This window comes from Pan paniscus, chromosome 20 (genome assembly GCF_029289425.2).
Source record: "Pan paniscus chromosome 20, NHGRI_mPanPan1-v2.0_pri, whole genome shotgun sequence".
Taxonomy (NCBI): domain Eukaryota; kingdom Metazoa; phylum Chordata; class Mammalia; order Primates; family Hominidae; genus Pan; species Pan paniscus.
This window is the reverse complement of record NC_073269.2, coordinates 44899478-44911807: the sequence shown is the minus strand read 5'-3', so window position 1 is coordinate 44911807 and position 12330 is coordinate 44899478. Positions and strand designations below refer to the sequence as shown.

At 53.9% G+C, this 12330-nt stretch overlaps 1 protein-coding gene across 2 annotated transcripts in view; it reads left to right on the top strand.

Annotated features, from left to right (window-relative positions):
* Positions 1-102: 102 nt before the first annotated feature.
* MAP4K1 (mitogen-activated protein kinase kinase kinase kinase 1) overlaps positions 103-12330 on the top strand; it is a 29085-nt gene continuing 16857 nt past the window's right edge. The window contains exons 1-17 of one of the 2 annotated variants that reach the window (XM_034945509.3): positions 103-652; positions 1116-1235; positions 1407-1464; positions 1588-1678; positions 2783-2847; positions 4596-4651; positions 4749-4796; positions 4960-5002; positions 5093-5165; positions 6303-6434; positions 7735-7797; positions 7908-7989; positions 8987-9103; positions 9338-9416; positions 10835-10893; positions 10972-11015; positions 11094-11141. In XM_034945509.3, coding sequence (XP_034801400.1) covers positions 491-652; positions 1116-1235; positions 1407-1464; positions 1588-1678; positions 2783-2847; positions 4596-4651; positions 4749-4796; positions 4960-5002; positions 5093-5165; positions 6303-6434; positions 7735-7797; positions 7908-7989; positions 8987-9103; positions 9338-9416; positions 10835-10893; positions 10972-11015; positions 11094-11141 — 1340 coding nt within the window. In that variant the 5' untranslated portion in view covers positions 103-490. Of the gene's footprint in view, positions 1236-1406; positions 1465-1587; positions 1679-2782; positions 2848-4595; positions 4652-4748; positions 4797-4959; positions 5003-5092; positions 5166-6302; positions 6435-7734; positions 7798-7907; positions 7990-8986; positions 9104-9337; positions 9417-10834; positions 10894-10971; positions 11016-11093; positions 11142-12330 lie in introns of both variants that reach the window. The other variant, XM_055103789.2, reaches the window with a different exon arrangement.

Here is a 12330-nt window from a genome sequence, read left to right as displayed (position 1 = left end):
GCGTGAGAAAAAGCTTACTGTATCCCAGTGCGCAGGCGCCTCTCGTGGCGAGGGGGCGGGGCTAAGCTTTTCCCGGGCCTCACAGACCCAGTTCCAGTGCCGGTAGCGCGGGAGCGTGCGCGCGCGAACTCACCGGGAAGCACCCGGAGCTCTGGCGGCGTGCGCGCGCGTTGTATTGCGCGCGGCCATGAGGCCACGGAGCTCTGCGGGAATGCACGCAGCAGCCTTACGTTTAGGCCATGGCCAAGTTCCGAGGGAGGTGTTCTGAGGTCCCTCTTGCCACAGGCCTGCGCGCCTGGTGCAGGATCCTGAGCTCTCCAGTTTCAAGTCTCAGCCCTTGGTCCCCAGCTCCAGGAGGAGGGTCCCACAAAGCTACTGTGCTCTGCCGGGCAGGGGCTGGGGTGAGGGCTCCTGGACTTCGCCGGATCGCGCCCCGTCTCCATTAGGTTCCGGTCTTGGAGCTGAGGGCGAGCGTCCCATTTGTATTGCCATGAATTATATATTATGTATAGGTTTTGTACACTGCAGGCCTACAAAATGCAGTTATGTGCCATGCATGTGGAGGTATATGCCCGGGGTACATCCACGTGTGTACTGTGCACACAGGTATCCAGGCAGATGCACGTCTACACGCCTGCGCAGTGCAGAGGAGGTAACCCAAGTGCATGTATGTGACAGGTGAACAGGCATGTACACTGCATAGCCATCCCTTTGCAGACCTGCCGCCTTCGGGTTGTGGCCAAACCTTCAAGCACCCAGCAGAGGTTTAGACACTACCTAGGAGACGGGGGCGGGGGTTCTAAGGCACCCCCCTCCAACCCAGTTACGATTAAGATCATTTGCATCACATTTACATCCAGCCCTGGGCCTTGGAGGTTGAGGGTGGTCCCTTGGGTCCCAAGAGAAGCTGCCCCTCAGAGGCTCTCAGAGCCCAGGGGACGGGGGGGGGCGGGGGTGGAGCCCGTTGCACAGTCGTGCAGTGCAGCTGGGGCAGGAAGCGAGAGTGAGGAGGGGGGAGGCCACAGCCCGCGGAGGCAAGGCGGGTGCAGGGCTTCTGGGGACGGAGGGAGGTGCCAGAAGTTGAGCCCTGAGGCCCTGCTGGCCCCTGGGCGCAGGCCCAGCTCAGGCCCCCAGGGATGGACGTCGTGGACCCTGACATTTTCAATAGAGACCCCCGGGACCACTATGACCTGCTACAGCGACTGGGTGGCGGCACGTATGGGGAAGTCTTTAAGGTGAGGAAGCCCCTCTGTCCCCAACACCCTACAACCAGTGACCTTTAAGGCAAGCCCTCGGCAGGGAGGAGGCTGCAAGAGGGGGTCCCAGTTCTTGAGCTTGACTCAGGGATGCTGTGGAGGGACTCTGGCAAATGGAGCCTGCCTGACTGCCAACTTCCCCTTTGCAAGGCTCGAGACAAGGTGTCAGGGGACCTGGTGGCACTGAAGATGGTGAAGATGGAGCCTGGTGAGGAGGGAACATGGAGCTCCTTCCCCACATCCCCACCTTCGCCTCCTGGGACACTGGGATCACCTCCCCTGTAGCTCTCTCCCCATGCGAGCTGCCTTTTCTCTCCCGCCCTCCTCACAGATGATGATGTCTCCACCCTTCAGAAGGAAATCCTCATATTGAAAACTTGCCGGCACGCCAACATCGTGGCCTACCATGGGAGTTATCTCTGGTGATGAACCTCAGACCCACCCTGGCACCCAGCCCAGCCCCTAACCCAGAGCCCCCATTTCTTGACGGGGGTACCCTCAGTTCTTTTTTTTTTTCTTTTCTTTTCTTTTTTTTTTTTTTTGAGATGGAGTCTTGTTCTGTTGCCAGGCTGGAGTGCAGTGGCATGATCTCAGCTCACTGCAACCTCTGCCTCCTGGGTTCAAGCAATTCTCTGCCTCAGACTCCCGAGTAGCTGGGATTACAGGCGCTCACCACCCTGCCCGGCAAATTTTTGTATTTTTAGTAGAGATGGGGTTTCACCATCTTGGCCAGGCTGGTCTTGAACTCCTGACCTTGTGATCCACTGGCCTCGGCCTCCGAAAGTGCTGGGATTACAGGTGTGATCCACCGCGCCTGGTCTTGGCACCCTCAGTTCTAACCTTGAACTTCCATTTCTCACCATAACCCGACCTCCCATCCTGGACCCCCATTTTTGACTGGGCTAACCCTACCCTGATCCTCACTCCTAAGTCCCACTTTTTTGACCAGAGCAGCCTCTAATCTAATCTCCAATCTAAAATTCCCATTTCTGACCAAGAGTACCCCAAATTGATCTCTTCATAGTAACTGAATTTGAAATCAACTCCCTTGAAACAAAGCTCTCACCATTCTGCCCTTTGGCTCACCCAGTTTCACTCTCTGCTCCTTTAATATAAACTCCTAAATTCCCTGATCCCCAAATTAATATTCCAGATGCCCCAATAATGACCTCTGCTCCCCAGAACAGGTGCCCTGGGCCCCTCTGTCCCCTCCAAATCTCCACAACCCGTGAGATCTCTGCCCTACCTCCTAGGTTGGCGTGGGACGGCAGTGGGGTCCCGCCCAAAGGCCTAGGTTTGAGTTGACTTGCCCCGGAACTCACATTTCCTCTCTGAGCCTTAACTTCCTTGTCTGTAAAATGGGAATGAAACAACCTCACTCTGGTAGACAAGGAGAGGTGGAGTGATGAGAGCTGTTACGTTAAAGTTCTTATTGAACTAGAACAAGACAGAAGCAAACCAGGGGCTTTCCTGCAAATAATAATGTATTTACTGCTATTAATATTCTTACTCTTGAACCACTGCAGGTTGCAGAAACTCTGGATCTGCATGGAATTCTGTGGGGCTGGTTCTCTCCAGGACATCTACCAAGGTTAGAGAAAGGACAAGGGGACCCAAGCACCCCTCCTATCCCCACCCCCCAACCCCGACCCAAATTCACCTCTTCCGTCTCTGTGTGTGTATCTCACAGGAACTGTCTTTCTGGGCCATATTTCAAACTCCTGGGCTGAGCTGATCCTCTTGCCTTCAGCTGCCGAAGTGCTGAAACTACGGGCTTGAGCCACTGTGCCTGGCTTTTTTTTTTTTTTTTTTTTTTAATATAACTGCTGGGCCTGGTGTGGTGGCTCACGCCTGTAATCCCAGCACTTTGGGAAGCCGAGGTGGGTGGATCACCTGAGGTCAGGAGTTCAAGACCAGCTTGGCCAACATGGTGAAACCCTGCCTCTACTAAAAATACAAAAAATTAGCCAGCCGTGGTGGCAGACGCCTGTAATCCCAGCTACTCGGGAGGCTGAGGCAGGAGAATCGTTTGAATCTGGGAGGCGGAAAACCTCTGATTCCTTCCAGCCCTAGACCTCAAATGTTAGAAAAGGAAGGACTTCATTGAGAAGTCCTCAGGAGGGAAACTGAGGCCCAAAGAGAGGAAGTGAATCCCACAGCTGGTCTGTCAGACCTGATGTCTGACGACCTCTCTCTGTCTGTCTGTCTCTCTGTCTCTCTGCCTGTGTGTTGTTCTTACCTCGTCACCCTCTGGGTCTCTCTCTAAATCTGTCTGTCTCCCCACATTTTGGCCTCTGACCTCTGTCTTTGTCTCTGTCTCATTTTTTTGTTTTTTTCAATCCTGTTCCTTTTGTATGTCTCATGTATGATCTGTCTCCGTTTCTCTGTCTCTCTCTGTCTCTGTGCCTTTCCTTATTTTGCAAAGTCACATGACGCCCCTGCTCAGAGCCCTCCTACAGCTTCCATTTCTCTCGGAGGAGAAGCCCAGACTCCTCATCAGGGTCCACCCCAGGCTGGCCAATCTCACCTCCTCCCACTTTCCTCCTCCCCCTCCACTCCACCCCACCCCCTTTGCTGCTTTTCAGACCCACCAGGGACTATCCCACCTGGGGCCCTGCACTTGCTGTGGCTGGTCCCACTCAGAGTGGGAGCCCTCATGTCTTCACCCACTGTCACCTTCAGAGAGCAGCCCTGACTGACCACCTCTGTGAAATGTCATAGCTCCTCCTACGCGCACCTTTCTTGCTTTATGTTTCTTCTTGCTGTCTATCAGCGTCTGAGGAACTATATCATATTCTACTTATTTATCTTGCTTATTTTCTTTGTTTCCTTCTTTCCATTTTTTTTTTTTTTTTTTTTTTTTGAGACAGAGCCTCCTTCTATTGCCCAGGCTGGAGTGCAGTGGTACGATCTCGGCTCATTGCAACCTCCACCTCCTGGGTTCAAACGATTCTCCTGCCTCAGCCTCCTGAGTACTTGGGATTACAGGCACGCACCACTATGCCTGGCTAATTTTTGTATTTTTTAGTAGAGATGGGGTTTCACCATGTTGGCCAGGCTGGTCTCGGACTCCTGACCTGAAGTGATCCACCCACCTTGGCCTCCCAAAGTGCTGGGATTATAGGCATGAGCCACTGCGCCAGGCCTATTGGCCTCTTTTATTTGCATTGCTGCCTCTTTCTGTCACTGACCACCCCACCATCTCCCCCTCCCACTGGTCCTATCCTGTTTCCCCTCTCCCTATGGCATCCTCTTAGCTGGTGTGGGGGGGCAGGACTCCCCAGCCCAGGTTCCCTGGCTCCCATCCAACGCCTGGCCTGGCCGGGGTGACCTTTGCAGTGACAGGCTCCCTGTCAGAGCTCCAGATTAGCTATGTCTGCCGGGAAGTGCTCCAGGTAAGGAGAGGCCTGGGGATTCTGGGGATGGGAGGGGAGGGGGGCCCCACTCCAGCCCCCAAACACTCACAGTCCCCTTGTCCACCCTTCTCCCCAGGGACTGGCCTATTTGCACTCACAGAAGAAGATACACAGGGACATCAAGGTGGTCTGGGGGTGCAGGGGTGCTGTTGGGGGGTGGGGCCCAGGAGATGGGAGTGGCATTTCGGGGGCTCAGGGATCAGGGTAGTTTGAGCTGTCGGGCGGAGTGGGCTAGCACTGGGCTGGGGAGAGTCTCTGCAGCCTCCCATATCCCCTCTCATTCCCAGGGAGCTAACATCCTCATCAATGATGCTGGGGAGGTCAGATTGGGTGAGTAAGGCTGGGGGTTGAGCAGGGGGGCTGACTGGGGGGCCGGAAGCGCAGTGGACCCCAGATCACTATGTCTCCCTCTGCTTCCAGCTGACTTTGGCATCTCGGCCCAGATTGGGGCTACGCTGGCCAGACGCCTCTCTTTCATTGGGACACCCTACTGGTGAGTGGCGCCCAGCGGGCAGCTAGGGGTGGAGTGGGGGTCAGTGGTTTTCCTACCCTGGTTCCCCGGGATCCTCCTTCCTGGCTCCGTTCCCCTGCCTCGTCCTTTCTCCTTGGAAGATTCTTTCATTCTCTCTGGGTGTCTCTTGAGTTTTCCATTTTCCTCTCTCTTTGTGCCCTTTTCTGGCCGTTGCTCTCGGTGTTTGTGTTGATTTTTATCTTGATTTCTCTGTCCCTCCATATCCATTTCTGTCTTTTTCCTCTAGCTCCATTTGCAGTGTTCTCTGTCTCTTTGTTTCTGTCTCTCTCACTCTCTGTCTCTGCCTCTCTGTCTTTTCATTTTGTTTTGTTTTTAGAGACAGGTTCTCACTCTGTGGCCCAGGCTGGATTGCAGTGGCATAGTCATGGCTCACTGCAGCCTAGAACTCCTGGGCTCAGGAGATCCTCCCACCTCAGCCTCCCAAGTAGCTGGGACCACAGGTGTGCACCATGACACCTGGCTAATTTTTAAAATTTGTGTAGAGATGGTGTCGTTTTTTTTTTTTTTCTTTTTCGTTCTTTTTTTTTTTTTCTTGAGACGGAGTTTTGCTCTGTTGCCCAGGCTGGAGTGCAGTGGCATGGTCTCAGCTCACTGCAACCTTCACCTCCCAGGTTCAAGCAATTCTCCTGCCTCAGCCACCAAGTAGCTGGGATTACAGACGCCTGCCACCACGCCCGGCTAATTTTTGTACTTTTAGTAGAGACGGGCTTTCACCATGTTGGTCAGGCTGGTCTCGAACTCCTCACCTCAGGTGATCTGTCCGCCTTGACCTCCCAAAGTGCTGGAATTACAGGCAAGAGCCACCGTGCCCAGCAGAGATAGGGTCTTGATAAGTTGCCCAGGCTGGTCTCAAACTCCTGGGCCTAAGCCATTCTCCTTGCTCAGCCTCCCAAAGTGCTGGGATTACAGGCGTGAGCCATCGCGCCTGGTCTGCATCTCTGTCTTCATCTGCCCGTGTCTGTCTTTACTCCTGTCCCTCTGTCTCTCCGTCTGACTCTCTGTGTGCTGCGTCTCCCCTCAACTCCTTCTCCTTCTCTGCCCCTCCTTCCCTTCCTGTCCCCATGCCACCTCTGGCTCTCTGAGCGTGTCTGCCCCCAGGATGGCTCCGGAAGTGGCAGCTGTGGCCCTGAAGGGAGGATACAATGAGCTGTGTGACATCTGGTCCCTGGGCATCACGGCCATCGAACTGGCCGAGCTACAGCCACCACTCTTTGATGTGCACCCTCTCAGGTAGGCAGGCGTGGGGTCCCCAGGCCCAGAGATCCTGTCTAGCCCTGGCCCAAAGCCCACCCTCAGCTTCCGCCTTCCATCCCAGGAACCTCCAATTCAGGGATCACCACTTGAGCCTACCTTTGCACGTGCTGCAGCTCTATTTTTTAAATTTAATTTAATATTTATTTTTATTTTTTATTTTTTAAGACAGAGTCTTGCTCTGTTGCCCAGGCTGGAGTGCAGTGGCGCAATCTTGGCTCACTGCAACCTCCATCTCCTGGGTTCAAGCTATTTTCCTGCCTCAGCCTCCCGAGTAGCTGAGACTGCAGGTGTGCACCACCATGCCCGGCTAATTTTTGTATTTTTAGTAGAGACGGGGTTTCAACATGTTGGCCAGGGTAGTCTCGAACTCCTGACCTCAGGTTATCTGCCCATCTTGGCTTCCGGAGGTGCTGGGATTACAGGCGTGAACCACTGCACCCAGCCTATTTATTTATTTTTATTTTTATTTATTTATTTATTTTTGAGATGGAGTCCCACTCTTGTTGCCCAGGCTGGAGTGCAGTGGCAAGATCTCAGCTCACTGCAACCTCTGCCTCCGGGGTTCAAGTGATTCTACCACCTCAACCTCCCAAGTGTGGGATTACAGGTGCACGCCACCATGCCTGGCTAATTTTTGTATGTTTTGGTAGAGACGGGGTTTCACTATGTTGACCAGGCTGGTCTCGAACTCCTGACCTCAAGTGATCCACTTGCCTTGGCCTCCCAAAATGCTAGGATTAAAGGTGTGAGCCACCACGCCCAGACATTTTTTAAATTAATTAATTAATTCTTATTATTTTTAGAGACAGGATCTGGCTCTGTCACCCAGGCTGGAGTGCAGCGGCACGATCGTAGTTCACTTCAGCCTTGAATGCCGGGGCTCAAATGATCCTCCTGCCTTAGCCTCTCACATAGCTGGTCCTACAGACCCACATTGCCACACCCAGCTATTTAAAAAAAAAATTTTTTTTTTGTCTCACTGTGTTGCCCCAGCTGGTCTCCAACTCCTGGGCTCAAGCTATCCTCCTGCCTTGGCCTCCCAAAGTGTTGGGATTACGGGCGTGAACCACCACACCTGGCCTTGCCATAGCTCTATCACTTCATAAATGGCTTCCCTTAGGAGAGGCACCCTGGTGCACTGTAGAACCTGAACCTCACTTCCATGCTGTTTCTCACTTTGCCCTCTGCTGACCGCAATGCTACTAGGAACCCCTCAAGCCATGAGGTCTGGCCCCCTCGAGGGTCTGAACCCCATGTCCTTTCCCTACTATTCTAGAGTTCTCTTCCTCATGACCAAGAGTGGCTACCAGCCTCCCCGACTGAAGGAAAAAGGCAAATGGTACGAGAGAGTGACAGGAGGGAGGGTGAGAGAGGGCAGGGCTGGGGCTGGGTGGCCTGATGGGAGGGTCTCTGGTCCCCTCACCCAGAACCTGGCTTCTTCTTCCCAAGGTCGGCTGCCTTCCACAACTTCATCAAAGTCACTCTGACTAAGAGTCCCAAGAAACGACCCAGCGCCACCAAGATGCTCAGTGTAACCCTCCCTTCCCCAAGACCCTCAGCCCAGGATTCCCTGGGGCCTTCCACAACGCCTGAGGACATGGATAACTTTGTTCCATGGAGTCCCCGTGGCCTTTCCAAAGTCCCTAGTGCCTCAGAATTTCCCAGGACCACCCCCCACCACCAGAGACCCTCCGGGTTATACCCCAGACCTTTCCCAAATACCCTGAGTTGCCAGAACTGACAAATTCCCAAAGGACTCAAGACTTGTTCCTGAGTGTCCTCTTGAATCCCCAGGGAAGCACAGTCTCTTCCAAGACAACTCTGGAATTCTCCTAGCCCCGCTCTGAGAAACCTAAATTCTTCTAATTCCTAAAAATGTCTTAGACTCCCACCGGTTGGCTGGGCATGGTGGCTCACACCTGTAATCCCAGCACTTTGGGAGGCTGAGGCAGATGGATCACTTGAGGTCAGGAGTTTGAGACCAGCCTGGCCAACATGGTGAAACCCCGTCTCTACTAAAAATACAAAAATTAGCTGAGCATAGTGGCGCATGCCTGTAATCCCAGCTACTTGGGAGGCTGAGGTTGGAGAATCGCTTAAACCCAGGAGGCGGAGGCTATAGTGAGCCAGGATCGTGCCACTGCACTCCAGTCTGAGTGACAGGGCGAGACCCTGTCTCAAAAAAAAAAAAAAAAAAAAATTAGCTGGGCTTGGTGGCACGAGCCTGTAATCACAGCCACTCGGGAGGCTGAAGCACGAGAATCAATTAAGCCCAGGAGGTGGAGGTTGCAGTGAGCCTGGATTGTGCCACTGCACTCCAGCCTGGGTGACAGAGTGAGACTCTGTCTTAAAACAAACAAACAAAAAAGAATACCCCAGGCCTCTGAGTTCCCTGGATTTCCCCGCCCTCTGCCTTCACTGGCACCTTCTCCCCAGCTAGATTCCTTTAGTCCAGTCCCCAAGGCCCTGTACCAGCCCTCTCTGTCCACACCATCCCTCTGGATACGGACACCTCTTCCCTCCGCCAGCATCAACTGGTATCCCAGCCTGGGCTGAATCGAGGCCTGATCCTGGATCTTCTTGACAAACTGAAGAATCCCGGGAAAGGACCCTCCATTGGGGACATTGAGGATGAGGAGCCCGAGGTGAGAGCCTTGGCTGACAAGAGCACTGGGGACCTCTCGGTCTTTCTCAGGCTGTGCCTGCTGCCAGCAGTGCCTTCCTGCTGCCTCTCTTAGGGGGAAAACAGGGAGGGAGGATGGGGAGCTTGGTAAAAGGCTGTGTGCCCAGAGGGTTACAGGAGAGAGCAGATGGACCCCGGGCAGGGTAGGAGGCTGCTTGGGGGTCCTGAGCCCTGACGTGGCTGCCCCTCTGCCCAGCTACCCCCTGCTATCCCTCGGCGGATCAGATCCACCCACCGCTCCAGCTCTCTGGGGATCCCAGATGCAGACTGCTGTCGTGAGTAGAGAATCCTTATGTTTGGGGACACCTGACCCTATAATAGACCTAAGAGACCACCTTCCCCTACCATCAGGCCTCCAGAGACCCTCAGCATCATCTGATCCTATAAGAGACCCCAGACAATCTCATCAGCACCTGAACTACAAAATGACCATAGAGGCCAGGCGTGGTGACTCATGCCTATAATCCCAGCACTTTGGGAGGGCAAGGTGGGCAGATCATCTGAGGTCAGGATGTCAAGACGAGCCTGGGTAACATGGTGAAACCCTGTCTCTGCTAAAAATACAAAAATTAGCCGGGTGTGGTAGTGCATGCCTGTAGTCCAAGCTACTTGGGAGGCTGAGGTGGGAGGATTGCCTGAACCTGGGAGGTGGAGGTTGCAGTGAACCAAGATTGCGCCACTGCACTCCAGTCCAGGCGACAAGAGCGAGACCGTCTCAAAAAACAAAACAAAACAAAACAAAAACAAAAGCAAAATGACCATAGAGTTCCCAGGGAGACCTCAGAAATCTCATCAGAACCTCAATACCCAAACGGATCCTGAAAACACCCTGTAACTACATTGAGCCCCCAACTTCCTGATCCCAAAACTTATTTATTTGTTTATTTTTTTGCGACAGGATCTTGCTGTGTCGCCCAGGCTGGAGTGCAGTGGTGTGATCACAGCTCACTTAAGCCTCAAACTTCTTGGGCTCAAGGAATCCTCCCACCTCAGCCTCCTGAGTAGCTGGGACTACAGGCTTATTCACCACGCGTGGCTAATGTTTTTTTTTTTTTTTTTTTTTTGAGACGGAGTTTCACTCTGTCGCCCAGGCTGGAGTGCGATGGTGCGATCTTGGCTCACCGAAACCTCTGCCTCCTGGGTTCAAGCGATTCTCCTGCCTCAGCCTCCAGAGTAATTGGGATTACAGGCGCACACTACCATGCCCGGCTAATTTTTGTATTTTTTTTTAGTAGAGACGGGGCTTCACCATGTTGACCAGGCTGATCATGAACTCCTGACCTCAGGTGATCTGCCTGCCTCACCTCCCAAAGTGCTGGGATTACAGGCGTGAGCCACTGTGCCTAGTCACTTGGCTAATTTTTAATCATTTTTTGTAGAGATGGGTTCTTGCCAAGTTGTCCAGGCAGGTCTCAAACTCTGGGTTCCAGCGATCTGCCCACCTCAGCCTTCCAAAGTACTGGGATTATAGGCATGAGCCACTGCACCTGGTCTTGATCCCAAACTTGACCCCCAAATGAAGTCCCTGTAATCCAAGACCCCTTTCCCCAAGGGACAGTTCCCTGAGATGATTTGCAGTCCCCAACATCCTGACTGCAACGCCCCCGCCAATTCTACTCTTTCTGTTCTTAAACCCATCTCATTACCCCTTGCCCCCAGCTCACAGCAGGTTATCTTCCCCCACCCACCCCAGGGCGGCACATGGAGTTCAGGAAGCTCCGAGGAATGGAGACCAGACCCCCAGCCAACACCGTGAGATGCTGTCCCCCCAATCCCCACCACACCGCCTGCTTCCCTGAGGCCACTGCTGACCCTTTTCCTACCCCACAGGCTCGCCTACAGCCTCCTCGAGACCTCAGGAGCAGCAGCCCCAGGTCAGGGACCCCAGGGAGGATGGGGAGGGGGCTGGAATGTGGACAAGGCCCCCAAGGCTCATACCTGTCACCCTTCAGGAAGCAACTGTCAGAGTCGTCCGACGATGACTATGATGACGTGGACATGTAAGTGAGGCCCTGCCTGCAGCTCCACAGGCCCCACCTCAGCCCCCACCTTCCTACAAGCCCCTGATGTGGCCTTTTGTCCACTCCTGACCCCGCTGCACCCCTGCCTTTCTTCTAGCCCCAAGCCCTAAGCCCTGATTAGACCCTCAATGCAGCCCCTCTGCCCAGCTACCTAGGCCCTGTTCCCTAACCCCACCTCCCTTAACCCTTCACCTCCAACCCCTGACCCCCAACCTGATCCCAGCTCCAGCTCCCACTTTCCTTCTTTCCTTCCACCTTCTTCTTCTTTTTTTTTTTTTTTTTTTGAGATGGAGTCTCACTCTGTGGCCCAGGCTGGAGTGCAGTGACGTAGTCTCAGCTCACTACAACCTTGGCTCCCCGGGTTCAAGCGATTCTCCTGTCTCAGCCTCCTGAGTAGCTGGGATTACAGGCGCCTGCCACCATGCCCAGCTAATTTTTTGTATTTTTAATAGAGATGGGGTTTCACCATGTTGGCCAGGCTGGTTTCAAACTCCTGACCTCATGATCCGCCCACCTCAGCCTCCCAAAGTGCTGCGATTACAGGCGTGATCTCCTTGGCCTCCTTCCATCTTCTTATACAATCTTTTGACTTGACCCTCAGCGTCAGCCCCCCACCTGCTCTCCACCCCAGAGCTGACCCCAGTTCCTTCTAGAATGTGCTGCTGCTCCAATCTCTGACTTGACCCCACCTATCCTCCATGACCCTGGACCCTCAGCCACATCCCAGTCTCAAACTCCTCCCGAATGTCACTCTCACCCCAGACCCACCCTCCAGCCTTCAGCCCCAGCCCTCAGCTTTTCCTGTCTTTTTGCCTGCCCTCAGGCTGAACCTTGGCACCTGGAAATCTCCCAAAGGCCAGATGCTGAGCCCCAGATCCAGACCCAACAGTCAGCCCAGGCCCCCATACTCCCCAGCCCACAGGCCGAGTCAGGCTCCAGGTGCGCGCACTCGCTTCATCCATCACGTGCGACAGCCTGTGTGTGGCGCCAGCACAGGGAGAGCAGGGCCACGGCGCTGATGTCACCTGTGTTACTAGGTGGTGTAAAGGTGCAAAGCCGTGGTGCACTGTCAGCACTCCACCTCCAAGAGTTGCTGTTACTGTTATTAGTCTTTTTTTTGGAAACAGGCTAATCATTTTTTGTAGGATGGGGTCTTGCCATGTTGTCC